Source organism: Lates calcarifer, linkage group LG18 (genome assembly GCF_001640805.2).
Source record: "Lates calcarifer isolate ASB-BC8 linkage group LG18, TLL_Latcal_v3, whole genome shotgun sequence".
NCBI classification, from domain to species: Eukaryota; Metazoa; Chordata; class Actinopteri; family Centropomidae; genus Lates; species Lates calcarifer.
The window spans coordinates 628,609-654,114 of record NC_066850.1 but is presented as its reverse complement, the minus strand read 5'-3'; the positions used below and the strand labels follow the sequence as shown (position 1 = coordinate 654,114).

Genomic DNA, 25,506 nt, shown 5'->3' with positions numbered 1-25,506 from the left:
CTGAATAACGTCAATAACAACCAGTCGCACTAAAGAACAACAGCGCCCCCTACAGTCAAACTTCACACTGGTCCAGGTCTGAAAAAGTCTTAAAAAGTTTGGAAACTCACTGAATAAAAAACTTAAATCCCCCACTCCTGATGTTTGAAGCTTTTACGTGTCTTAAAAAAGGCGGTTGCTAACGAGTGTCTAAATGAGACTACAGAGGTTGTCTCTGATTTAAACCTGTTGTAAATAAAGAAACACAGGCTCTTCATCTTCATCGTCATCGTTTCTCTTTTTACTGTTTTATACACTTTGAATCAAATCCATCTCCAAACCACAGTAGTGCAAAGATTAACTGTGAATACGTCTGTGAGTGATTAAACCGAACCATCGTCCCCTAAACCCGGGTCCTCTTCAGTGATCCTCAGGACAGGTGAAGAGTTTTCAGTCCTTCTCTTTCCCTGCAGCTCAAACAACACCTGAGATTTCACCGTCACTGAAGCTTCTTCATTCATCTGAATAACAACAGGCAGGTTTTGGATGGTGAGGTACAGCTGAGACCTTCAGAGGAAAAAACAACTGTTCCTGTTCCAGTTCCACAGGTTTCAGTTCTGTTCCTCGTGTCTTTGAGAAAATCATCATCATCGTCTTCATTATTCAGCTCTTCATCCACGAACCAGACGAAACATCCGGAGGCTCAGAGTCCGTCAGAGGAAAGAGACGGTTCACAGCAGCAGCAGCACACGGCGGCTCAACGACAGACGCCTCAAAGGTTTTACTACGAGTTCCTCCAGGTCGGATCTACTCCGCCTTTTTCCAGTTCTTACTGAAATGTACATAATTTAATGTCTCTGTGTTTCTGAAACTAAAGCACAGAACTAATCAACAGGTGGAGATCTAAGGTCCTTTCACATTAACTCCAACAGCGGGTGTGAAAGGTTCTTCAGGAATAAATCAGCTGTAAATATTAAATACAATCATGATTTTACTGACTGAAAAATCATCTGAGAACAAAGACAATCAAGAAAATATCTCAGGTCTGTGAAATGGAAAATGAATCAGCTGATTTCAGGTCAGTTTGTGAGGCTGATTGAATCATCAGGTCCATGTTATTTAAGCCTGATGGAGTCTGATCACTGTCATTCATCATCTGTCTATCTCTAATAAAGGCTTTAAAATATATCTCTTAAAAATCATTTCCTCTGTTTTTACTTCATTTATTTGCTCCCAAATCAAACGTGTTCCAGCAGCAGAGACTCCTGCAGGTGAAACCGATTCACCATCAACACAACAAACCACCTGTTCTTCATCTCTCTGTACACAAAGTTTGACTCTGGTACAAATATCTGACATCTGTTGTAGATGCAGCAGTCGAGTCTTTGAATATGAGACGACGTTTTTTAAAACCTCATTTCCAGATAAACTCTTTCCTCCGCCTGTTTGACATCAACCTGCCGCTCTGTGCTGCTGCTGCGTTTCTCTACGTTTCAGGTTGTTGAACCGTTTGACGTCGGGGGAGTCGAAGCTGCGTCGGTCGTCCTCGTCCCAACCGAGCGTGAGATATCTGAAGAACCGTTCCAGGGTCGGTTTCAGGAGACCTCGATGATCTCCATGCTGCCAGAGAAGCTCGACTGACTCCCCACCTTCCCCATCTCCTCCCTGGACCTGCTGTCCGTCATCCCGTCTCCAAACTCCATCTGACAGCTGCGTCGCTTCAGCTGCTTCTCGAAGCTGCTCTCTTCGTGCCAGCTCCTCCTCGAGTCGCCGCGGTCGCCCGTCCTCTGCCGGCTGCGCCGCCGCACCGCCTCCAGGCCGTGGCCGCAGCTGTACGCCGCAAAGCCTCCGCTGCCGCCGCTCAGGATGGAGGTGGAGTAGAACCGCGTGGAGTCGGAGGAGAGGTACCAACCGCCAGCCAGCGAGGAGGTGGAGACGGTGACGGGGCCCAGCAGGATGTCCGAATGCCAGCCTTTCAGGGCCCCGCCGGACCCCGGTTTGGCCAGGTGCTGCTGGCTGCGGGAGAGGCCGAACAGGAAGCTGGTGGCGTTCTCCTCCATGCTGCCGCTCCGGTGCAGCTGCTGGGAACAGTTTGGAGCGGCGGGCGGAGGTTTGGTGAAGCTGCCTGAGGACGAGGAGGAGGAGGAGGCCGGTGGTGCTCGCTCCGGGCCATCTGCCTCCTCCTTGTCGGGGCTCTGTTCCGGAGTGGACTGCTCCGACACCTCCTCCACCGGGGAGAACTGGCAGGGTTTACTGGTCGGCTCTTTGAAGGCTGACGGTTTGTAGAAGTCGGCAGCGTCTCCCGATCCGCCGTGAGGGACGAACACTCGGTGAGCGGCGTTCCCCCCCGGCTCGCCGTACGACTTGATGTCCAGGGAGAAGGAGCGCTTCAGCCGGGCGTTGTCCTCGGGTCCGTCAGGGAGCTGCAGGCCACTCAGAGCCTGAGCCAGCAGACGCTCCTCGGGGGCGTCGGCTAAGACGCAGGGCAGGGTGAGGGGCTCCAGCAGGGCCAGGCCGGGGCCTGCGGGGGCCTCGGGACAGGCCGGAGGCTCCGGGTCCTCGGGATGAGCGGGGGCCTCGGCGCCGGGCTCCTGATGATGGAGGGACTTTAGTTTAGTTTCTGTACCGTGAGGACTTTTTATCTTCTTCTCAAAGTCCAGCAGCTGACCCAGGAAGTTGAAGTTGGGAGAGATGGTCGGTCTCTTCTCCTTCACAAACCTGAGAGGAGGAAAAAACACAAAGACACAAATCCATCATTAGTGAGGATCAGGAGGAGCGTCTGTAATTGACAGTGACACAGAGGACAGATTAATTAGAGGGTTAACGAGGCTCTGGACTCATTAGGACAGACTGAGCGTATTGTTTGGACCGATCAAACAGGAAACTGACAAACACGTCGACTCTGCTGCATCAGCTCAAAGAGACGGAAAATAAAATAAAAAATTAACATTTTTATGATCATCAGCATCGTTATTTTTTTTCTCTGACTGCCAATAACATAAATGAATTTAAAAATGTGCCTCTTTGGCTCTGATGCCTCTGTCTGTCATCAGACAGTAAAGGCCTATCACCACTGAGGGATTCTGACTGTATCTGCGAGGTCAGGCAGCAGTTAAACGTCACAGTCCTCTACGCTGAAAACACAACAATCTACTCTTTCCCAGTTACACTGAAAATGACCGAATAATGATGTTGCAGTGACACTACAATAATACAGTAAGTATGATCTCTTTTAATTAAACATATGCTTAAAGGCATTTCAACAAAGTTTTGTGTTGGAGTTTGTGTTTCAAATATCAGTTATGTTTCCTTGACGACTCATTATCATCATCATGAGTCGAGCCCTCGTCTAAACGCAGCAGGACGTCTGTTCAGGAGATTTAATAACGAGTCGGACCTGTACGCCTCGTCCAGAGACATGTCCATCCTCTTCATGATGTAGGCGATGGCGATGGTGGCTGAGCGAGAGATCCCGGCCAGACAGTGAACCAGGACCCGAGCGTTGGAGGCTTTGGCCTTCTCTGAAACACAGAGACGTTCAGATTATGTTCTGTCTAACTCAGACAGTGAACACAGGTGTGTGATGTGTGTCTCCCTGCTGACCTATGAACTCCACCGATCTGTCCAACCACGGCAGGATCTTCTCACAGAACGAGTCGTTGACAGGAACCCTCAGGAAGTGAGAGTCTGGGATGAAGTCTGGTTTGGGGCAGGTGTTACTGGCGTTCAGGACGTAGGCGATGTCGTTTTGCTGCATCAGATCCTGCAGAGACAAACAGGGACACAGGGATCAGACTCACCTGTCCTGACTGATGACACCTGTCCTGGTCCTGACAACTGTACCTTGTTGAGGACATCCCTCTGGCAGCCCAGGTACAGGTGAGGCAGGATGCGGGTCGGTCCGATGTTGGTGACGGGCAGACAGGGCTGGGAGATACAGGAGGGAACCAGAGTGGACTTTCCCTCACACAGACCGGGGAACAGGTGGGAGAACTCAGAGAACCCACCTGGAACAACAGACGACAACATGAAATCTCTGGTGTTTTTGTTCCTTTTGTTTTTGACGGGATGTCGACGTTCTGTCTCCAGCCTCAAAAATTAAATTAAAACTTGTTAAATATTGTCACACTCAGAGTCTAAGCTCTAAACCTGATGTGTTTACAGTTATCTGGAGCCACCTGCTCCACCAGCTACAGATGGTCCGTCATCCTCTACACGTGTTGCCAGGCAACAAGCCTCTGAATTGATGCTCTGCAGCCTCCGTCAGCGCCACAGGTCCAACATAAACCTGAGGAGGAGACGCTCTCGCAGCCAAACATCACGTCATCTGTGTTACTGTAATCACCCTCCCCCAGCGAGCACGCTGTCCAGGTCAGATCTCATGATATTTTATTTAAAACAAACAAAGATCACAAGCAGAACATTTTATTCATTTATAAAGATTTTCCTCAACAAAACGGTTTGACGTCTCCTTATACGTAACAAACACAGAAGAAAAAAGAGAGCTATGTGATAAAAACTAACAGGACTACACTGTGAAAATATGAATTACACCTTTGCATGATTTGTTAATGACATTTTTTGCTATATTTCCATACCAGACTCCATTGATAAAAACAGGGATTTAACCAGGAGCTGCTGGAATACCACTGCCTCCATCTGTTAGTGTGTCTGTGTCACTGTGTGACTCTCAGGGTGGAAGAAGTAATCAGATACTTTACTGAAGTAAAAGTACCACACAGTAACACAGACACACTAACAGATGGAGGCAGTGTATGTCTGTATATCTGCCTGGTAAAATTCCTGTTTTTATCAGTGGAGTCTGGTAGTGATATATAGAGATGTTTCTAGATGGTCTTGTCTTTATAAACTGATTATAAACACCAGATATTTGCACTTAAAGTAAACTGTTGCTAAGTGTTACTCTTTCCAGAAACATCACTATTTATCACTACCAGACTCACAAAAACAAGAACTTTATGGAGCAGAATATGAGAGTTGTTGTCATACCACTGCCTCCATCTGTTAGTGTGTCTGTGTTACTGTGTGGTACTTTTACTTGAGTCTGTCAGTGGAAAAAACAACTTTAATGAATTTAAAATCAATCATTTAAACCTAATAACATGGGAATAAGATCCACGTTCATAAATGCCAGTTATCCTTTAATGATTAATGTGCTACTGTCCCTGTTTATTGACTTTCCTGCCTCATATTTCAAAGTGAGATGTGATTATGGTCCAGTTTTTTCTCTCTGAACTTCCCTTTAAAGCGTCCTCCTCCTGTTAAAGCCTTTATGATCAGGCAGAAACAGGTTCCTGGTTGACTCTGAGCAGATAGAAGCCGTCGTTGTGTAACTGTTAAACCTTTGACCGAGTGATTTTGGGAAGCGCAGAAGTCTTTGGTTTCTCTGACGTGTGAGGGTGGAGTCGTCAGAGCAGCATTACATCATGGTTACATAACGTAAACCCTCAGTGGAAAGAGAGAAGGGAGGACGTCTGCAGTCGACCCGCCTGTCGGTCAAACTAATAAACAGCTCGATGACAAGTGGCCGAGCTCAGACTCAGACTGTGAACACACACAGCTGCTGTTTGTGCTGCAGCGTCTCTGCACTGATTAGTGACTGTTTACACTCAGATTATTATTAATAGATCATTTATTTCTGCACACAGTCCAAAGCTCACAACACAAACCAGACTCCATTCACAAAAACAGGAATTTTACCAGGAGCTGCTACATTGAAACAGGACTGACCTGACAGCAGGTGGACAGAGGGGAAACTCCTCTCCAGCTTCACCAACAGGACGCTGAGGAAAGACTCGGAGCTGAGAGTCACCGGGTCGGAGGAGCTCTGATCGTACACGACGACCTCCTGATCGCCCTGCAGCTCCAACTACAGCAGAGAGAGAGAGAGACATAACAGACGGTTTAATGTTAGCTTTAGCCTCGGCACACTATCATCTCCACCTGATGAATCTAAGTCCAGTATTCTGTCCCTTTTAGCTCTGGTTTTGGTCTCCACCACCTCCTGCACATTCAGCTGCAGGTTCATCGCCACCATGCAATCCCAGCATGCAGCAGTCGAAAACCAAAACACCATCATATTGGCAGGAAAGTGCGCTATTAGCACTGCTGGCAGGTAAATTCAAATTATCATTCAGTTTCCTCTGATTAAAGTGTGAAGTGAACTCTGCCAGCTTGATCATTCTGTTCATTTTTGCTCAGGCTTTTCCTGCCAACATGGCAGCGTAAACAAAGTCACATGACACCTGGAGCTCTACAGCTGCTCGAACAGCAGCTGATCTTCTGTATGTTTTCTGTGCTGCTCCTCACTTTTCTACATAACATGAACAGAAACTTAAACAATGATTCTGGGGTGTTCAGCAGGTCCTAGATATTAACTATGTTCTTCAAATGTGGTTTAACTAATCCAGGCTGTTAATTATTGTTCTTGTGTTCATGTCTATAAATGTTGGTCATGTGACTGCAGGTAGATGATGGTTAAAATGTGGAGTCATATTGAACCATGTCGGTTTTGTTGCTTTCTAGTTTTTACTCACTCGAGGAAAAATCTGCTCTCTCTCCTTCAGCACTGACTGAATTAATTACAGCTCATAATCGTACGGAAAATGTTGCCTCAGTAATAAAAGGAGCAGCCGAGCTTCCTTAAAGCCGTTATTTAAATTTAACACCACACCACAAAAAGAGAGGAGCGGCCTCTGCAGCTCTTTGTTAAATATAAATATACTGAGGTCAGACGCCCACGTCCAACTGAGCAGAGCAGGAACCAGATTTTAAAGTGTTTTAAATACAGAGGACAGAGTCTGGAGGATTTTACTTTTACATTTCCTCAACAAAGACTGGTTTTACTTTGGTATGGTTCAGTCAAAGGATTTTTAGAAGCTTGAAGAGCTGAAGTATCCAGGGGAAAAAAGTTTCTAAAACAAATTGTTTTCTGTGTTTTTAATGAATGTGATGATTTTAGTTCCACGGCTGCAAAACTAAATCTCCTTCTGAGCTCAGTTCAGATGAAGACGAGGAGAATTTTTCTTTTCTCATTTATGATCTCATAATCGTCACATTTATCTCAGGACTTTAAACGCACATTTCTACCTTTTATTTCAGTTTCTGAGGTTTTTCCTGAACTCTGAAAATACAGAGTACTGTATATGTGTCCTTCCACCTGTTCTGTTTAATAACTCAGTTTATTATTATTTTCAGGATAAGTCAGGCTCCTCAGAAATCCATCAGTTGATATTGTACATGTTGCATTGTACATGAAATCCACAGGAAGTGACGTCACACTGAATCAGAGTTTCAGGTCTGACTCAGTCTGGGCTCTGAGGAGGAGGACTGACGCAAACTGAGAGTCTAAGTGTGAACTGTTTATTAAGGCTTTCACACCTACTTTGTTTGGCCCAGACCAAAGCACCAAAGTTATGTTTCAGTTGTACTCATAAGCCTCAATTTCTGAGTTCCCAGTCAGAAGTTTGAACCTGAACGCCTCCTGAAGTCAGAGCAACTCACCAACCCTGACATCAGAATCCAAGATGGCTGCTCCTCATCAGCAGCAGTGAACTCTCTGCTAATGTTCCTGTTTATAGCAGCTCAGTCTCATTAGTTTCACATGAAGTCAGTCAGACACAGAGAACTGTTCAGGTTTATCTGTGGACATGTTGCAGTTCAATGTGAACGTCTTTTAAGAACGTTCTAAAATCTAACGTTAACAACTGAGGTGTTCTTCAGGTGGAGCAGATCTGTTTCGAAAGGAACAACAAAGACTTTCTGGAGGTGACGTCACCTCAGTTCTGACCTCTGATGTTAAAGAAGAAGAACTCGCAGATCTGCGATGTGAAACCAAAACTAACCAGAACAAATGTAACTACAGCCTGAGTCTTGCTCTGAATTCTCAGGTGTGTAGATAAAGTGTTTTAGTGAGCTGTGTGTGTGTTCTGGTGTTTCTGCCTCAGGTGTGTGGACAGGTGAACTTCCTGTTTACCTTCTTCTTGGCCGAGTGCTGCAGCAGCTCGGCGATCTGGACCTTGTCCTGCTGCAGCCTCCTCTTCATCAGCTTGGAGCAGTTCACATTCACGGCCTCCAGGATGTGCGAGGCGTTGTAGTCCACGAAGGGCCGGCTGTCGATCAGCACCACCCGGTCCAGCCCCCCCTCCAGCAGGGCCACCAGAGCCTCGGCCCCGATGGGCCGCACCGCTCCGGGCCTCGGCATCCCGGATCCGGACCTGGACCCCGGACGCTCCGACATGTCAAACCCCTTCTCCTTCTCCTCTTCCCCTCCCACCCCCCCACCCACCCCCCTCCCTCCCTACTCGTAGTCCCCCCTCCTCCCACGCCGCCTCCTCCTCCTCCTCCTGGGCGTCCCGGGCCGGCGGTCCAGCGCAGTGACGCAGCCTGGCGAGGAACCTCAGAGGATGAAGAGCTCCATTGTGTCGGCCCGGTATGATGTCATCCTGATGGCGCTTGGCAGCCCAAAACCCCGGGACGAGAGAGGGAGAGGGAGAGGGAGAGAGAGAGGGGGAGAGAGAGAGAGAGAGAGAGAGAGAGAGAGGAAGTAAAGGGGGGGGGGGGGGGGGTAAAGAGAGTAAAGAGAGAGAGAGAGGCCTCACTCTGCCCTGAAAGGCAAAAAAGCCAAACCCCCACTAACTATCTCTGTTGTGTTTGCAGGAGCTGAGTGTGTGAGCGGTAGTTAAAGTGTTTTTGTTGTGTGTCGAGTCTCTGGGGTGGGGGGGGGCTGCAGGTCTCATTCACACCACGGCAGGCGTGAAACAAAAGCCGTCTTTTCTCCTGGACTGAGAACTGGTGACGCCACTCTGCACCTCGATCCTGGTCTTCATGCTGAAGTGGTTTCAGACCCTGAGACACAAAAACGAGCAAAAAAAACCAATGAGGTTTGGTTCAGTTTCATCGCTGACTTTAACAGCAAAAGTTGTTTGATAAATAAAGAATAAGAAAGTGTTGAAGATGGAGACAGGAAGAGAAGAACACTTTCAAATTAAAGCGAAGCAGCATCTACTAATAAACCCTGAGTCTGGTCCAAACGTGTCTCCCTGATTGAAGCGGAGCTCTTTAACTTCCTGTTACCCGGTCCCTCCTCTTCTCTCTGCAGACTGACTCACAGCTCTGCAGCAGGAATTTCCCTCCTGCTGTAAAACCTGCAGTTACACACTCGACTCCGGCACAAAGAAAATCCCCAAAACATGTTGGTCCTCCAGCCGCCCACACACCGAGAGAAACTCACAGCCAAACACAACAGGAACATGTTTAATTCCTGATGAACCTGACTCCTCAAACTCATTCATTCATTCATTCATTCAGGCCTGGATCCATGAAGCTACAACCACTTCACTGTTTCCACTGTTTGAGGAAACACGTCTGAATTTTCTGTATTTTCCTGCCCAGTGTCACGTCTCTCACCTGTTCCCTCACGTTGACCAACAGGATGTTATATCGCCCCCTGTTGGTTTGACCCTGTTCTTACTACATAATTCATCAATGATCAATTATAGTTAATTAAGACTTTTGTCGATGATGTGGGATTTAATTGATGCGTTCGTATCAGTGAGGTTGTGTCGAGTGTCTTGAAGCAACATAATGATTCTCAGTGACCAGCAGGAGGCGCTGTTAAAGTTTAACAGGTGAAACTGAGCTGCCTTGGAGCTGTCGGAGAAAGCAGAAGTTGTTTTTCTAGCTTAGAAATAACAAAGCTCGTTGTAAACGTTGTGACGTTGGTGATAACTGTCGTATTGTGTGTAAAAGCCTCTCAGTTGTGTTTGTGTCGAGCTCGTAGCTTCGGTTTGTTCATGTGTTGGGTTTGACTCGCTGCCTTTATGAGGCCGCAGATCTTTGTTTTATTTTCTGTTAGTTCAACTTTAAAGTCTTTGTTTCAGAGGATTGTTGTTGGATCATTTCCTCACTGAGGAAAAACACACTTACTTTAGCAGCCTATTTTCTGCCATTGGTATTTTCAGTATGAAAAATGATTAATCGATTATCGGTGTTTAAATTTCCTGAGCAGCAGCTTCTCTCTGATACAACATGGTGACGTCTTCACCTTCAGCCTCAGCCTGACAGTTTGTTTTAGGTTTTTAAGGTGGAATAAAAACATCAGGACAGAGTCGTATCGTCACATCAACTACAGAGTCAGTGTTGAGTTTAATGTCTGATATAAATGTAGGAACTTTGGCAGCTGTTGTGGGACAAACCACCGTCGTCCCCTTTTCATTTTCAGTTTTCTGATGGTTTCAGACTGAAGAACAAACCCGGCTCGACTCCTCGTTTCCCCCAAACCAAGACAAACAGCAGCTGGAGCCCGAGGCTGTGTCTCTAACATCATGTTCCACTTCACACTATAAACCAGAATAAATGGGACTCCAATTATGTTTCTTCAAGCTGGGACATTCCTCTGCAGACATCTGATCTCAGTCAAATTACCGGCTACAGCATCGTCTGAACAGATGGCATCACAGTCACGTAACTTCACTGTTATCTGCTCCCATCTCACCAACACAAGAAAAATCTTTCATAAAGGTCAGAGAGGGTGAAACCAGCAAACATCAACCAGTTAGTTTAACTTCATTTAACAGTAACAACCATTTTACTGCTGCAGCTGAATAAACCAGAGACTGTGCACAGACAGACTGAGCAGGAAAATTAAAACCTAAGCTCGATAAAAAGAAGAACACAACTCTGCAGAGGTAGAAACACAACGAGGCTGTAAAGGTGGACTGGTGAGTAGATGGGTTTTCATGTTAACGTCCCCGACAACCTCTGTAGTCTCATTTAGACACTCGTTAGCAACCGCCTTTTTTAAGACACGGAAAAGCTTCAAACATCAGGAGTGGGGGATTTACTGACCCATTTTATGTCGGAGAATAAAACCTGAAAATGTCTTGTGTTAAAACCACAGACCTTATTTCAGACATTTAACCAGAAACACACTGACAACAGGAAGAGCTAACATGCTAACATGCTAACTGACTTCCTGGTTTTAGGATCAGTGCTTCAGGACTCTAGTAGCTCAAGATGAATAATGAAACCGAGACTCCAGCCAAAAACAAAACAGTCAGACACTGGACTCTAACATCAGTAGGTCTGTGTCGACAGGATTTTTATACACAAAAAAGTTTCATATCACAGTATCAGTGATACCTTCAGCAAAACTCAAAACCGTCACAGCTAAAGTTGGAAACACAACCTGAAGCAAAACCACAGATGTGAGTTGGATGAAACTCAGAAGCATGTGAGGACCAGAGTTTATCTGCTGTAGCTGCTGATGAAAAGGCTGAAATTTTTTTTTTACCCTGAAATATCGTGATGTTATCTTGAGGCCGTATCACTGAGCCAGAGAAAACAATCAGACAGAAAATCAATAACAACATCAGTTCCTCTTCTTCTTGTTATTGTTCGTCCTGAAACTGACACAGCAGAGTCAGTCCTGCTGTTTCCTGTTTCATAAAGATTATCTGAAATGTTCCAGTTTTGAAAACACAAGAAAAACCTGGTTGTTATTGATCTACCTGGCTCAGAGAAGTGCCTTAGTTTTCAGGTGGTATAAATGTACAGATGAAGACTGTGTGCTGTGGATGACAGCTCCAGAACAGGCAGTAAGTGGAGCACGAGATGAGATTATTTCACTGTGGTTTATATGAACCTCACACACATGTTCAGGACCAGAGACCACATCAGGTCACTTTCACTTCTGCTGTTTCTTTAAAAAACACAAACCTCATGACTGAGACACAGTCTGAGGTCAAATGATTTTAATCTGAAATCTTCGTGAAAACTTCCTGTGCAGCTCAGAAACAGACGTGACTCAGCAGTAAAACTCAGAGATTCATTCACCAAAATAAAACCTGCATCTGCTCAAAGGAAACCTCAGGGAGGTGACGTCAGACGTGAGCGGCCATTTTACCTCAGCGGCTCAGGAGGAAACCAGATCTTGTGTTGGTGATAACGATCAGATAACGCTGAGAGGCTGTTTCCTGCTTCTCCGTGGTTTCACACCGGTTACACCTGCAGCAGGTGAGTGCATGTCTGAGAGTTCAACCTGTCGACCGACTTCAACCAAAGGTTAATAATAATGATCACTCAGCTGAGACAGCAGCCAATCAGAGGACTTTAACCGCCCAATGACATCACAGAGAGAGAGAGACAGACAGGTAAAACTGGAGACTCACCTCAACCCAAACCGACTCTGACTGAACAGTTAGCAGCTGTTTACCGAGACTAAATCCAACCTCCAGAAGTAAGAAGCTAATGTTAGGCTATAAACCAACTACACCACGGTCACATGACGTCAACGTCTCCACCACTAAGCTTCCAACTGGTCATTTCATTTAGCTCTGAGCTCTTCTACAAAAGCCTTTCTTCTTAGAAAGTTAGTGAGAGTTTGAAAGAGACCATATCTACGTACAAACAATTGGAAAAGGAAGAGCAGATAATAAATAAACCTAAATACACCCAAAAAGTTGGACTTTAGGTGCTGTACCTAGACCTTATAACGGCAGAGGAGACCCTGATACACTCAGTTTTTACCAAATACTGTTTGAAATTTTGTCATGATAATGATTCAAAATGACGTGAAAAAGATGTTTTAGTTAAATAACATGAAAACCCCCAAATTTAATCCAGAATCCTGAGAAAACCAGGTCTAATAAAGATAAAATGAAGTCGAGTTTGGTAAAAATCAGTCGATAATGAGCCGTTCAGTTTGATTCTTCAGTATTTCACAACAGAGCTTTTAGTGGTTTGACCTGTTTCTAACACAGACTTTTATCTCTCAGAAACAGGACGTTTAATAAATCTGTGCTGAGTCTTAAAGTTTTCAAACTAAAAAAATAAAAAATAAAAAATGAGTTAAGTGTCTCTGTCGTGTTGTAAAGTCCAAACAGAGGATCGGCCCTGCAGCTCGCTGCCAAACAGACGCCATGTTCTCATCCACAGCTGTGAGGTCATCGCGTCTCGATCCTCTCGATCCTGGACTTCATCCCTGATGTGGACGTCTGAGCCTCAAGTCGCTGCGTTCTCAGACCAGAGACAGTTCGATTCACGTTTATCAAGGACGGAGCGGAGATCTAAGGACTGAGGCTGAACTCTCTGCCAATAATCTGATTTATTACATTGATCGCAGGTGAAATCTGCTCGTTATAATCCAACAATCCAACGTAACGTCCTCAAGTTTTATCTGAACTCCAGTCAAAAAACATCAAGATGTTCAGTTTACGACCAAAAAAAGAAGCAAATTCTCACATTTAAGAAACTGGAGCCAACAAATTATTGGACTTTCTAACTAAAACACTTTTATTTAATTCATTAACTCAACGCTCCTTAAATCATCTTCAAATTGTTTTATTTATCACAATAACAAACTGATAAAAGCTACATGAGAACCAGAGGAATCAATAGATTTTTGCTTCAAGTTAATATTTATACATTTAAGTCGTTAATTAATCCATTAGTTAATTAGAAATTAATTAATCAAGTCAAGTGTTTTGATCATTTATTAATTATTTCAGTTATTTTTTAAGTAAAAATGTTTTGATAGTTCCAGCTTCTTAAATTTGATGTTTTTCTTGGTCTTAAATCGTAGAGAATTGAATATTTTTAACTTTTGGATAAAACCAGAGATGTGAGGATGAGAACTGTTGCTGTTTCAACGACTGATCAATAATCAATAGCTGCAGCTCATTGATGACGATCTACATGTTAACGGATCAGAGCTCAGTTTCCAAGTTTCATAACCCATCCAGACCTGGACCCAGATCATCAACAAATAAAAATTCATCCTTAATTTGTTTTTGTTAAAATCCACAACAAAGAAATCTGAATGAAATTTAAGACTTTTTAAAACCTTCTAAGGACCTTTTTTTTCTTTAAAGTGAACTTTTAAAGGCCTGTAGAAACCAGTCACAGTTAAATCTAATAAAACATCTCAACTGTTTCTTTACTCTGGAACAAACCACATCAAACACCTCGAGTGTCACGATTGAATTATTACATGAAGCTGTTATTATTGATTTAAAGTCTGTTGTTAGTGTCAGAAAATCACAAACTAACAAACTACCTCTCAGATACCAGAGTTTTTGATGCTTCTCCTTGTCTTAAATGATGGTAAATTAAACAATTTTATCTCTCTGCAGTCAACAGGAAAGTGTCAAACCGTCCACTTCATGTCCCTCAGCAGACAGGAAGTGACGTGGACCAGGTGAGACTCACCTGTTCACCCACGACACGACAACAGACCACAGCTGATCTGAGGTCTGTTGACTCGCTGATTATAAACCGGCTTCAGTGATCAGACTGACCTTTAAATCCCCTCGCTGTGAAAAACAAACCCATCAATTCTCAGAGCTGAACACCGACTTCCTCAATGAGCCGAGACTAAAATCACAGGATACAATAAAATCTCAGTTAGTCTAATCTGATCTGGAGTCAGTATTAAAACATACATGACGACACCACCGCTGCTGCTGCTGCATGTGAAAGTGAAAATAAAGAAAATATCTGACGCATTTTTCACAATAAAACACTTTTAACATGTTAAACACAGTGGAGGATGAGAAAAAACTTAACATGAAAACGGCACTTTTTAACACAATTTTGAGATTTTTAAGTTTTAATCTGAGTGAAATCAGCTTTTAAAGCTAAAATACATGATTTCCTGCCTTAATTGTCCTTAATTTCACCTTTAAGTGGATTTTTCAGGAGTATCTTTATTGATGAGTCGGTCTATAGAGGCTCTACTGATTAAGTGATTGTTTTATTCATGTTTTAATGGGTTATTGGTGTGAAAAGAGGCATTAAATTAATCCATCTGTTGATTAAAACGAGGGTGCTCACTTTGTTTTTATGAATTCAGTTAATTAAAGGAAGCATGAGACTCTTAATAAACCCTTAACCAGAATGTAAGGGATTCAGGGTTAAGAAATAAAGGAAATCTTCACATTTTAAAAACTGGAACCAGTGAAATTCTCTGCTTTTAAAATGACTTTTAAATGAATTACCTGATCATTAAGCAAGTAATTCAGGTAACAGCTGACAATCAGTTTTCTGTTTTTCATCGTACAATAATTTCAGCTCTGGACTGAAAATGCTCTTATCTTATCTTAACCCAGGAAATGATGAAAGATATTTAAGTGATTTTAAGTTTTGTTTTAACGAGTTGTCATTTATCAGGTTTAACAGGCTTTTTTCTATGTGAAGATTTGTTGCTCTTCTGTTGATCATTAATCATTAATTAATAAGTCATTTAAGTTAACGTGTCTAACTGAGGTTGTTTAAGGTTTTACTGTCATCTTCTCTGATAATAAACGCTTTGATTTTAACGTTATTTTAAGGTTTAATATTAAAGTCTATTACACAATGTGAAACAGTGTAAAATGTTTGTTTTCACTTCCTCTATTAAAAACCCATTAAATTTCTTTATTGTCAATGAAAAGGAAGTGGTGTAAAAAAGATTTGACTGACTTTATGTCAGTGAGGTTTGGTACAGAATAAAAAGAAAATATTTAGTTAAATGTGAGGTTTAACTTTAATATCAGCTGATTAAATATTATATTTACAGTAGCTAATATAGCTCAATAAATGAATAAGCAGAGATTGGGTGAAGTTTTCCATGGTTTTCATAAACATTTTTTATATTAGAGTTTCTTCTGACAGTCATTATATTCAACTACTGAGTGATATATTATAAAAACTTGTTTGAAGTGGTATAAAGAAAATCTAATTTTATTCTATGGAGGTTTAGCATTGGATAAAGGGGTTATTATACAGTTAAATGCGAGGTTTAACTTTAACGTCAGCTGATATAAAGTTATGTAAACACTATTTAATGAGACAATAAGTGTATAAACTGAGGTTCAGTGAATTTTTATGATTTTCACCCACATTTTTTACATTAAATTATTAAGGTATATGTTATAAAAAGTTGTTTAAAGCGTTATAAAAATTCGACTTTTATTCTATGGAGGTTTGGTATTGGATACCAGTAGGTAAATAAGTGTATCAGAGGAGTTCGACATTTTAGATGTTGTGTCTCTTCTAACTTTAATTATATTAACTTAACTGGTTGAACATTATAAACAGTGATCTAAGATTAAGGGTTTTGTTTAAGGTGGAATCACAAAATAAAGATTAGCTGATGCTCCTCCTCTACTAAAATCTGCATTTATCCTATGGGAGTTTGGCATTACCTCAGGGGGAGATTATAAGGCTTAATGTTGATGTCAGCTGATAAAAAGTTGTGTAAACAGTATTTGAAGAGTGACTGAGTGTGTCAGAGGAGTTTAGGTGAACTTTTTGGTCGACATTTTGCGTTTCTTCTAACGTTAGCTCGCTGTTCTCTGACATTTTGTCGGTGTGTTACGGACCGACTGACCGCCAGGCCGCCGACTCCTGCTCAAACCTCAACAACCGACGGCCTCTCACTTCACGTTAACGTCGGTAAACGGTCACACACGGTGTTAACGTCGTCTCCAACAGACACCAGACACAAACTTTAACTTTAGGCCCCGTTAACGTAACTTTACCAGCTGCCGCCGCCGCTGATTTACACTGTGACCAGAAATTTCGGGTAAACTCACCGTTTGAAAACTCGACGTCAAAGTCCAAACACCACCTCAACCGTCCGGTGGCGGAGAGGTTCAGAGCCGGGGTCTGACCTGGAGTACCGCTGAGGATCTGGGTTTAAAAAGAGAAAGTAGAAGCGGTAAAGTTGAGCTAAAGAGAGACGAGGAGCCTCGGTCCTCCCGCTGCCATAAGAGATGAGGTCACTGCGATAAAAATAAAAGGATGTCGTCATCGGAGCTCCAGTCAAATGAACTCAACAGGCTCTTAAAGGCGCAGGCACCGTCCACACTGAGCCGACACAAAATAACTGCTGCGACGAGTATCATGTATGGAAGGCTATCACTGCCAAGAAACATATACAGCAAACCTTAGAAATGACAACAATAAAGTTACTCATAAATGTTTACCAATTTATTATTGCTGTTTATATCTTTGGCGCATCTTCTTTTTTTAAAGCTATATAATATACATATTATGTAATACCAAACTGCCATAGATTAAAAGTAGATTTTAGATACTACTTTAAACAGATATTTATAATATAGAACTTAGTAAATAAATATAATGAACATGAGAAGAAACAGCAATGTAAAAAAGTGTATACAACAGTGTATTAGGAGATAAGCAGTTTTTTTTTTATCCTGGGTGCATTTAGATTTCAGTTGTAAATTTACAAAAAAGAAAAAAGAAGAATTTATATATTTTTTTTAAAAAAAAACATGCTAAATTTGCTTATTATGTGCAATGTCTCAGGAACATCTCGAGAGAATTCATCCAAATTTGGTGCAAACATTCACTTGGACTCAAGGATGAACTGATAACATTTTGGTGGTCAAAGGTCAAAGGTCACAGTAACCTGATTTTTGGCCATATGACTTCACAACCTAATTAACTAAAGTTAATTAAAATTAATATTTATGGAACTAAAGTTACTGTTCTTACACAACTTTTTTTTTCTTACATAATTAAGTTATTACCATTAGTGAGAGTATTAATCAGCTGAGTCTGATGCGGTTTGTAATTTCCCTCCTGAGGCTGCTGCAGTTACAGGACGGCGAGCAGATCGAGGACAATGGATGCGATGGAAGCAGAAGAAAACTGAAAAGTTTTTCATTCTGGAGCAATTAGCATGCATGATTACCTCAGACTGATGAATGTGAGGGAAACGATCAAAGCTCAGAGCGGCTGCAGAGATACTGAACCCAGCATTAATCACATTCTCCTGTGTTTCTGGTGTCACTGCTGCACCACTGAACAATGTTTAAAATGTATTTTAAGTCTCTGTTAAATCCTTATTCTTTAAGTTCTCGACTCATGTCATAACTTCTGTTTACGAAGTTGAACGTCATCACACGTCGCATCTGTTTGTTTCTTTTCTCAGCAGAAATGTTCTTTTATCCAAATAAAGTCAAAATGAGAAGTGAGAAGATTTAGCAGAAGTGGAACAGGGAGGTAAAGGGAAGAGATCGGTGGAAAACAGAAGTTATTGTGTCTCTGTCAGGTGAACCGAGATTTACATGGAATGTGTTGATGCATTTTGGCATCTCATCATGAAGATAATGTTTGTTTGTTTTGTTTTTTTTAAAGTGCTAATCAATGATCACATGATGTTTTTCTTTTTAAGCTTTTTTGATTATTTTTAATATTTATTATGCTGTAGATCAGTTATATGGAAGCTCATTTCTGCCAGGAAAATAAATGTTTTTTTCAATAGTTCTTAAATCTTAAATGTTGTGTTGTGCATTAAATTACCTGAAGTGTTCTCACTGACATTTGTTTATCTGAATGTGATCCTTTACTTGGCAGTATTGAGCTTCCATTCATGTATATTTTGACACCAGAGGAAAGGTCTCCACCTCAGTGTCACCACAGAAACTGACTCAGGATCAGTTTTCAACAGATTTAAATTTATAAATGGCTCTTCACCTTTTCCTCCTCAGCAGTGTTTGCTGTCTTCCCTTCCTCGCTCTCTCTCTCTCGCTCTCCTCGTCCTGCCTCCCTCCCATCAGCACCATTGTTGGTTGCCCATGGCAACCAGCCTGTTGGAAAATCACTGTCTCCTCGGCGCTGCGGTTGCCATGGCGACGTGCTGCGACAGCAACTCCCGTCAGCATCAGACCAATAATTGTAGATGGACAGCATCATTTCCTTTTATAGAGCAGACGAGTCGCAGAGAGAGAGAGAGAGAGGAGACCGGCAACGCGGTGTGAAGGTCGACAGGCAAAAATAATCAATTATTGATTAATGAATCCAGATGATCTGAACACAGTAACACCAATAATAATAATAACAATAACTCATGTTTATTTTCAGAGAACTTAAAATGTAACACAACAGTAGAGATCAGAACATTAGAGTCAGACCAGCGCCCCCTGCTGACACACTTTTCCTTCTCTGCTCTTTAACACACTGCTGTGCTCAAACTGTCTTTGAACTAACGCTGCGTTCAGTTTACACTGGAAGTCTTCGGTCAGAGCCAGGAGTGACGTCACCTCCGAGTTAACAGCGTTTCAGTTGAGCTCACAGAGTCTTTGTAGCTGCTCTGTCGGAGTTTATAGAGAACTTCAGAACAAATCTGTTCCACCTGAAGACACATAAACAGGAGCATTAGCAGAGAGTTCACTGCTGTTGATGTGAGGAGCAACCATCTTGGATTCTGATGTCGGGTTTGGTGGCGTTGCTCCAACTTTCTGAGTTGGAAATCTGACTTCAGGGGGCGTTCAGGTTCAAACTTCTGACTAGAAACTGGAACTGGAACTCACTAATATCACATCACTGAGCCACTGTTGTGTAGTTTTAGTTTTTTTTCATTGAAGGTAACCAGTGAAATATTAATGTCAATTACAAGAAGGTAAGCTTTAAGTCTGTTTCTTGTTGTTAGCAGTTCTGTCCAGCGTCCTGTGTCCTGTTCTTTCTCTAATCTCAACAATAACAAACAATAATTAGCTTGGAAATGAGAAAATACCAGTGAAGATGTTCAGCTAAGATCCTCAAAGAGTAAAAAACAAACAAAAACAAAAACTAGACTGTGAACAGAAAACAAACATGGCAGATACTGTAAAGATGACTGGGGTGGGGGTGGGGGGGCAAACGCAGCTTTATCCGCCCCTGCTGGTGAGAGAGCAACATCCTTCTCCTCTTCATCAGCTGCAGCTTCATCCTTTAGTGGATCTGTGGAGACAAACACACAGACAGGTGGACAGACAGACAGCCATGATGTCCGCTGCCTGCACGGACCTCCTCCTCCTCCTCCTCCTCCTCCGGGCTGCTCCTCGTCTCCTCTGAATCACGGAGAAAAACACTGCTCTCCGCCGGTGAGTCCACCGACAAACACAAACACACGGACACCGGAGCTCAGCGGCACCGACACGTCTGAATCAGCTCGGTTTCATCACCTGTAGCCGACAGGAACCAGAGTCCGGATTCATTCTTTTTTTCTTTATCGCGGTTTAACGTGTGTGTTTTATCGTGTTTTCCCTCCTGCATCAGTCTCCGAGCGAACATGTCGGACAGGCCGGATACATGATGCTGCTCTGCCTCCAGCTCCAGCTGTTTATCTGTTTATCTGTTATTTGATTACTGATCGATCGATTTCTGATCGATCTAAAAGGTGAAGATGAATCCAGGACGCTGTGATTCTGTCCACAGAGTAAGATGGAGCTGTTTTTATGAACCATATGTTGTGTGTTTATGTCTAAAACAAACAGATCATTTTGCTCAGAAATGAAATAAAAATGCGTCTGTTTGAGCTCCAGCTTCATTCTGCTGATGTGCTACACGATCAGAGTAAAAGTACATTTACTCAAGTACATTTACTTCACTGAAGGACCCTGATGCTTAGGCAACAGGGTCATGTCATTTTTATAACAGAATGAAATATAAAAACGACATAATGATTCATTTGAAAGGGTGAAACAGTTGAATTTGGTCCTCGGTATTTTTCCATGAGGAGGTTTAACTCTTTACTGAATCCAGGTTGGATTTAAAGGAGCCTTGGTTCTTATTAAAGGATCAGTGAGCAGATTTAAAAGTGATGTTTGTTCCTCATCACTGACTCGTCTGAGACTTTAAACGTGGTTTAAACTGCTGTACGTAGAAAACAATTTACTGAGCTGAATGTAGAACAGCAGTAATCAAATACTGTATTCAGCACAAATTTAAGTACTTTACTTAAATACAGAGCTGAAACAACTGGTCAATAAGTCAATGGACAGAAAAAATAATTCTGTTTATCATTAGAATTCATTGCATCTTGATTTATGAAGAATACATAAAGAATTACTAAGTATGTTTTCAGCATGCAGCCTGTGCATTAACAATAATCTCAACGTTCTTACTTCTACACAAAGGCTTTTCTAATTTGACAATTTTGACAAAATAGGCAGATTAAAAGGTAAAAATGTGTGTGAGGATTTAACCTAAAACCATTTAAAAAAGAAAACACACCTGGATATTCAGGTGCTGTTTTTTCACTCTTTTTTGCATCTGCACTTATTTTTTATTTTCTCTCCTCTGGTTTAAGTCTGTATGTGTGAGTTGTTGTGGCTGGTTTCACTGGTTCACCCACTAACCATCAGTGGCGATGGATGAGGTTGCTAAGGGGGGAAATCCAGCAGAGTAAACACAAAGCCAACGATAAACACAGAGCTTTTCCCTCCTGGTCTTCTTCACACTGGTAATGGGCGACCTCAGAGTAGAGCTGGGTCTCTGTGGACACTAAACTGGATCCCAGTGAAGGATTAATGAAATCAGGCGACAGCTCAGGCTGGGAATTAACTGCTGCCGATGGGTTTAATGTGTAATATGTGGTTATATTTATATAAAAAGGCCAGGAAGGTGTTTATAGGTTCATTATCAGTCATTATAAAAAAACTAAGCTACGTTTCACATGTTAAAACAACACTGTGTGTTCCTGTCACTGATGTTTCCAGCAGATTCATGAAAATGTAAAATAATCCACATGAAACCCTCGGTTTACATCTCCCCAGATGTGATTTCTGAGGTGGAACTACATCTTCATTACATGTTTCCCTCTGTTATTTAAAGTCCTCGACAGCCGGCTGAGGCGTGTCCCTGTTCAGTCGGTGATGTTGACTTATTTCATTAGGAGTAAATGATTACTGATTACATTACTCAAATACCAACCAACCCAACTTGTTACCAACCAGGCTGACCAACCAACCAACCAACATAACCTTCCTACCACCTACAAACCAACCGACCAATCTACTGAACAACTGACATCCTACCAACCTACCAACAAACTGACCAAGAAACCTATTAATAACTTGCCACCCTACAACCAACCATCAACTGGCCAACCAACCAATCTTACAACCAACCTACTCACCTACCATCTGACTGACCAACCAACCAGCTCAACCTACCAACCAACCACCCAACCTCCCATCCAAATAACCGACCTACCTGCTCAGGGAACCCACTGATAGACCCATCTACCAACCAGCCGATGGACAGACCAACAAACCATGGCCATAATGTTTCTCTAATTACAGCTTGACTACCAAACCCACCAATCTACTTACCTTCCTACCTATCTACAAACCAGCTGCCAACTAACCTACCAGTCTACATATAAACCAATCAAGAAACCTACTACCAAACTGCCAACCAACTAAACCTTCCTGTAAATCTACCAACCAACCAACAAACCTACTTAAACCTACCAATAAACCAGCCAACTAAACCTATCTCAGCAACCAACCTACTAATCTTCTTTTTCTGCCTACCTTCCATACCTACCAATCAAGCAACGAAGTGCCCAGCCAGTTAACCTACCTACCAAACCAACCAACCTATGACCAACAACCTACCAATCTTGGAGTTATTCTTTCCCAAGTATCTGGGTTCAGTGACTGAGTTCAGTTGTTGTCATCACATTGAGGTCACCTGGTTCGATACCACGAACCAAGACCAAGAGCAGTGTTTACCATCTGTATTTGGCAAACACCGCTGTAGCTAGAAACTCTTCTTAGTTGTACTGGGCATAGGTATAAATGCTGTTTGTCAAGAAATTGTTTCAGGTCTTTAATTTTGGTAAGTGCCCTATAAAGTCTTGATTCAGCTCTGTGAAAGTTCTGTAGTGTTTGTACTAATGATGAATCTGTTTCTCTGTGTCCACAGCTCCTCTCTGATGCAGCAGTATAGCTATGGTTTATGCCCAGTCATCAAACACAGTTGGTGTCAATCCCTCCCTTTACTCTCCATCTTTCACCTATCAGATGTCATTTAATTATTCTGAGAGGGAAAACTCGACTGTCCTGGCAACCTTACCCACCACTCCCCTGTGCAGCCTCGAGGGCTCGTCCTCCGGCCAGCCAAACAGGACCTTCACCTTCTATGAGCTGACTTCAGGTGAGGTTGGCATCCTGGGCTTGGTGTTCGGGGTACTCTGGCTGGTCTCCATCCTGGGAAATGCCCTCGTCTGCCTGGTCATCCATCGGAGCCGACGGACTCAGTCCACCACCAACTACTTTGTGGTGTCTATGGCCTGTGCAGACCTGCTTATGAGCCTGGGCTGCGCTCCATTCATCCTCCTGCAGGTCGCCTCAGGACGATGGCCGCTGAGTGCTGCTGCCTGCAAAGCTGTACGCTACCTGCAGCACCTGTGCCCTGGTGTGCAGGTCTATGTCCTGCTTTCCATCTCTGTAGACCGCTTCTACACAATTGTCTACCCCCTCAGCTTCAAGGTGTCCAGAGAGAAAGCGAAGAAGATGATCGTGGCCTCATGGCTGTTTGATGCAGCCTTTGTCTCACCCTGCCTCTTCTTCTATGGATCCACATCTGCAGACAGCAATCATTGTGACTTTTTCCTTCCGGACAGCTGGGGCAGTATAGCCTACGCCACCGTTCACCTGCTGTTAGGTTTTCTGGTCCCGGTAGCACTGATTGCGTCATTTTACCAGCGCGTGATCCGCTACATCTGGAGGATTGGTGCAGACGGCCACACAGTGCGCCGGACTATGAACATTGTCCCACGGACTAAAGTCAAGACCATCAAGATGTTCCTCATGCTAAATTCAGTTTTCTTCCTCACCTGGACGCCCTTTTATGTTGCCCAGCTGTGGCACCCGACAGAGTCCGATGGACCCAGCAGGCAGGGGCTTCTGTTCTTCACAGCCATCACCTGGATCTCCTTCAGTTCCACGGCGTCCAAACCAACCCTGTACTCGGTCTACAACGCAAACTTCAGAAGGGGCATGCGGGAGACCTTCTGCATGTCATCCATGAAATGCTACCGCAGTAATGCTTACACCATCACAGCGAGCTCTCGGATGGCCAAAAAGAACTATGTTGGGGTTGTGGACATCCCAGTGCAAGCAAAGACCATCACCAAGGACTCAGTTTACGATACCTTTGACCGAGAAGCAAAGGAAAAGAAGGTAGCCTGGCCCACAAATGCCAATCCACCAAACACATTTGTGTAAATGACCTTGGATGATTTTGAAACTGTGAACATACAAAAACAAAATTGTGTGAAACTTTATTCAACAACAGCACATCAGTGTTGGCAGGTGAGCTAGCTGGAGGCTAACGTGCTAGCTCTGTATTCGACTAAAAAAAAAAACTCACAGACACAGAATGTGTTCAGTTTGTATAAAGGGCTTTTTTTCTTATGTAACACACCTTCTGGCAGCCATATTGGAGATTCTCAACAGCTGTGAACAGCTAGCTGATTTTATACTTCATATTTTAATCATAGTTGGTTTCTGTGCTGTGTTTTGATGGATAGTTTTGCCACTGATGCATCAGATTTTGTGTTTTGATAATGTCCGCTTGTTAGCTAGCTAACCATAGTCTGTGGCCATCTATTAGTGACCTGTTGTATCTGATTTACTGCAGTAATGCATGTGGTAGAAGCTAACGTTAAGTAGCCGTTTGTTAACACTGACGTCATCTGCTTTGCTACATTAAGAGTAATGGTGAGTTGGCTAGCTAACTAAGACTAAAAGTACACTTTGTTCAGGTTTAGGTTCAGACTCAAAAACTCACAAGAAAGAGTAGATATCATAGAGCTGTGGAGGAGCTGTGGGAGGAGGAACAGGAGTTTTCAGGGCAGTTGGATGGACATTAAACTGTCCAGGTTGAATGAAAAGAACTACCAACTACAATGAAAGAAAAGATGTGTTAACTACGACTTCTAAGGCACATTTTGGTAAGAAACATCCATTGAAAAAGCTTTTGTGTCTGATGTGTGTTCTGCTAATGGAGTAGCTAAAGATCCAGATTATGGTTGAAGATCATACTTTGTAGAAACCCAATAAAACATACACAGGTGAATCAGTTCACCTTCAAATTCTCAATCGGTTAAGGCAACTGTTAATGACTAAAACATAATTTCTCAGAAACAATAACCCTACTTCCTGACAAACAATGATATCTGATGATTCTGAAAAACAGGACGTTTTACTGTGGAGAGTAAACTCATTAGCTCTAATGTTTCACCACACCACAACAGTAATATCCATAATAAACACTAATCATTAGTTGCAGCCTTAGTTTTGATCCTAACAGTTTGTCAGACTTTAAGTTAATGTCCAGAAGCTGCAACAGCAGCAGAGTCTGCTCACCTGTCCTTCACTCACCTGATCCTCACCTGTCTCAGCTCTGATGCTTTTTACCTGCTTATAAAAAACAAAAAAACAAAAACCACATCAGCATCGTGTGATGAAACACTTGTGAAATGTTCTGTAACCTGTCAAATATACTGTGATTTAAAGGTCCATGCTTTATACTGCAGCTCTGTTTAAACACACACACACACACACACTTAGCCAACATGTGGTTCTGATGTTTTGAAGTTTGTCTCGACGATGTGCTGCTGTACGTACAAATAAATTATTCTTTTATCAGTTTAAATATATTTAGTAAAACCAGCAAAAAGCAAAGACACAAACGGGTTCAGTCCTTTCTGTTCGTCCACGG

At 42.7% G+C, this 25,506-nt stretch overlaps 2 protein-coding genes across 4 annotated transcripts; one reads left to right on the top strand and one right to left on the bottom strand.

Moving 5' to 3' along the window:
• Window positions 1–258: 258 nt before the first annotated feature.
• Window positions 259–16,790, bottom strand: dusp16 (dual specificity phosphatase 16). 2 transcript variants are annotated; one of them, XM_051077760.1, is made up of 8 exons: window positions 16,575–16,790; window positions 14,298–14,373; window positions 7,976–8,847; window positions 5,731–5,869; window positions 3,823–3,986; window positions 3,583–3,742; window positions 3,377–3,500; window positions 259–2,697 (listed from the first exon to the last, which is right to left on the bottom strand). In XM_051077760.1, exons 3-8 carry the CDS (start codon window positions 8,237–8,239, stop codon window positions 1,575–1,577), a joined length of 1,974 nt encoding a protein of 657 aa, XP_050933717.1. In that variant the 5' UTR covers window positions 8,240–8,847; window positions 14,298–14,373; window positions 16,575–16,790; the 3' UTR covers window positions 259–1,574. The 2 variants fall into 2 exon arrangements, with proteins under 2 accessions (XP_050933717.1, XP_018530408.1); XM_018674892.2 differs by lacking the exon at window positions 14,298–14,373.
• Window positions 16,791–18,715: 1,925 nt separating this feature from the next.
• Window positions 18,716–25,469, top strand: gpr19 (G protein-coupled receptor 19). Of its 2 annotated transcripts, none has more exons than XM_018674894.2 (2): window positions 18,716–19,874; window positions 22,705–25,469. In XM_018674894.2, the coding sequence occupies exon 2, from the start codon at window positions 22,731–22,733 to the stop codon at window positions 24,006–24,008; it is 1,278 nt and encodes a 425-aa protein (XP_018530410.1). In that variant the 5' UTR covers window positions 18,716–19,874; window positions 22,705–22,730; the 3' UTR covers window positions 24,009–25,469. The 2 variants fall into 2 exon arrangements, with proteins under 2 accessions (XP_018530410.1, XP_018530409.1); XM_018674893.2 differs by having other exon boundaries at window positions 18,716–20,209.
• Window positions 25,470–25,506: the final 37 nt, after the last annotated feature.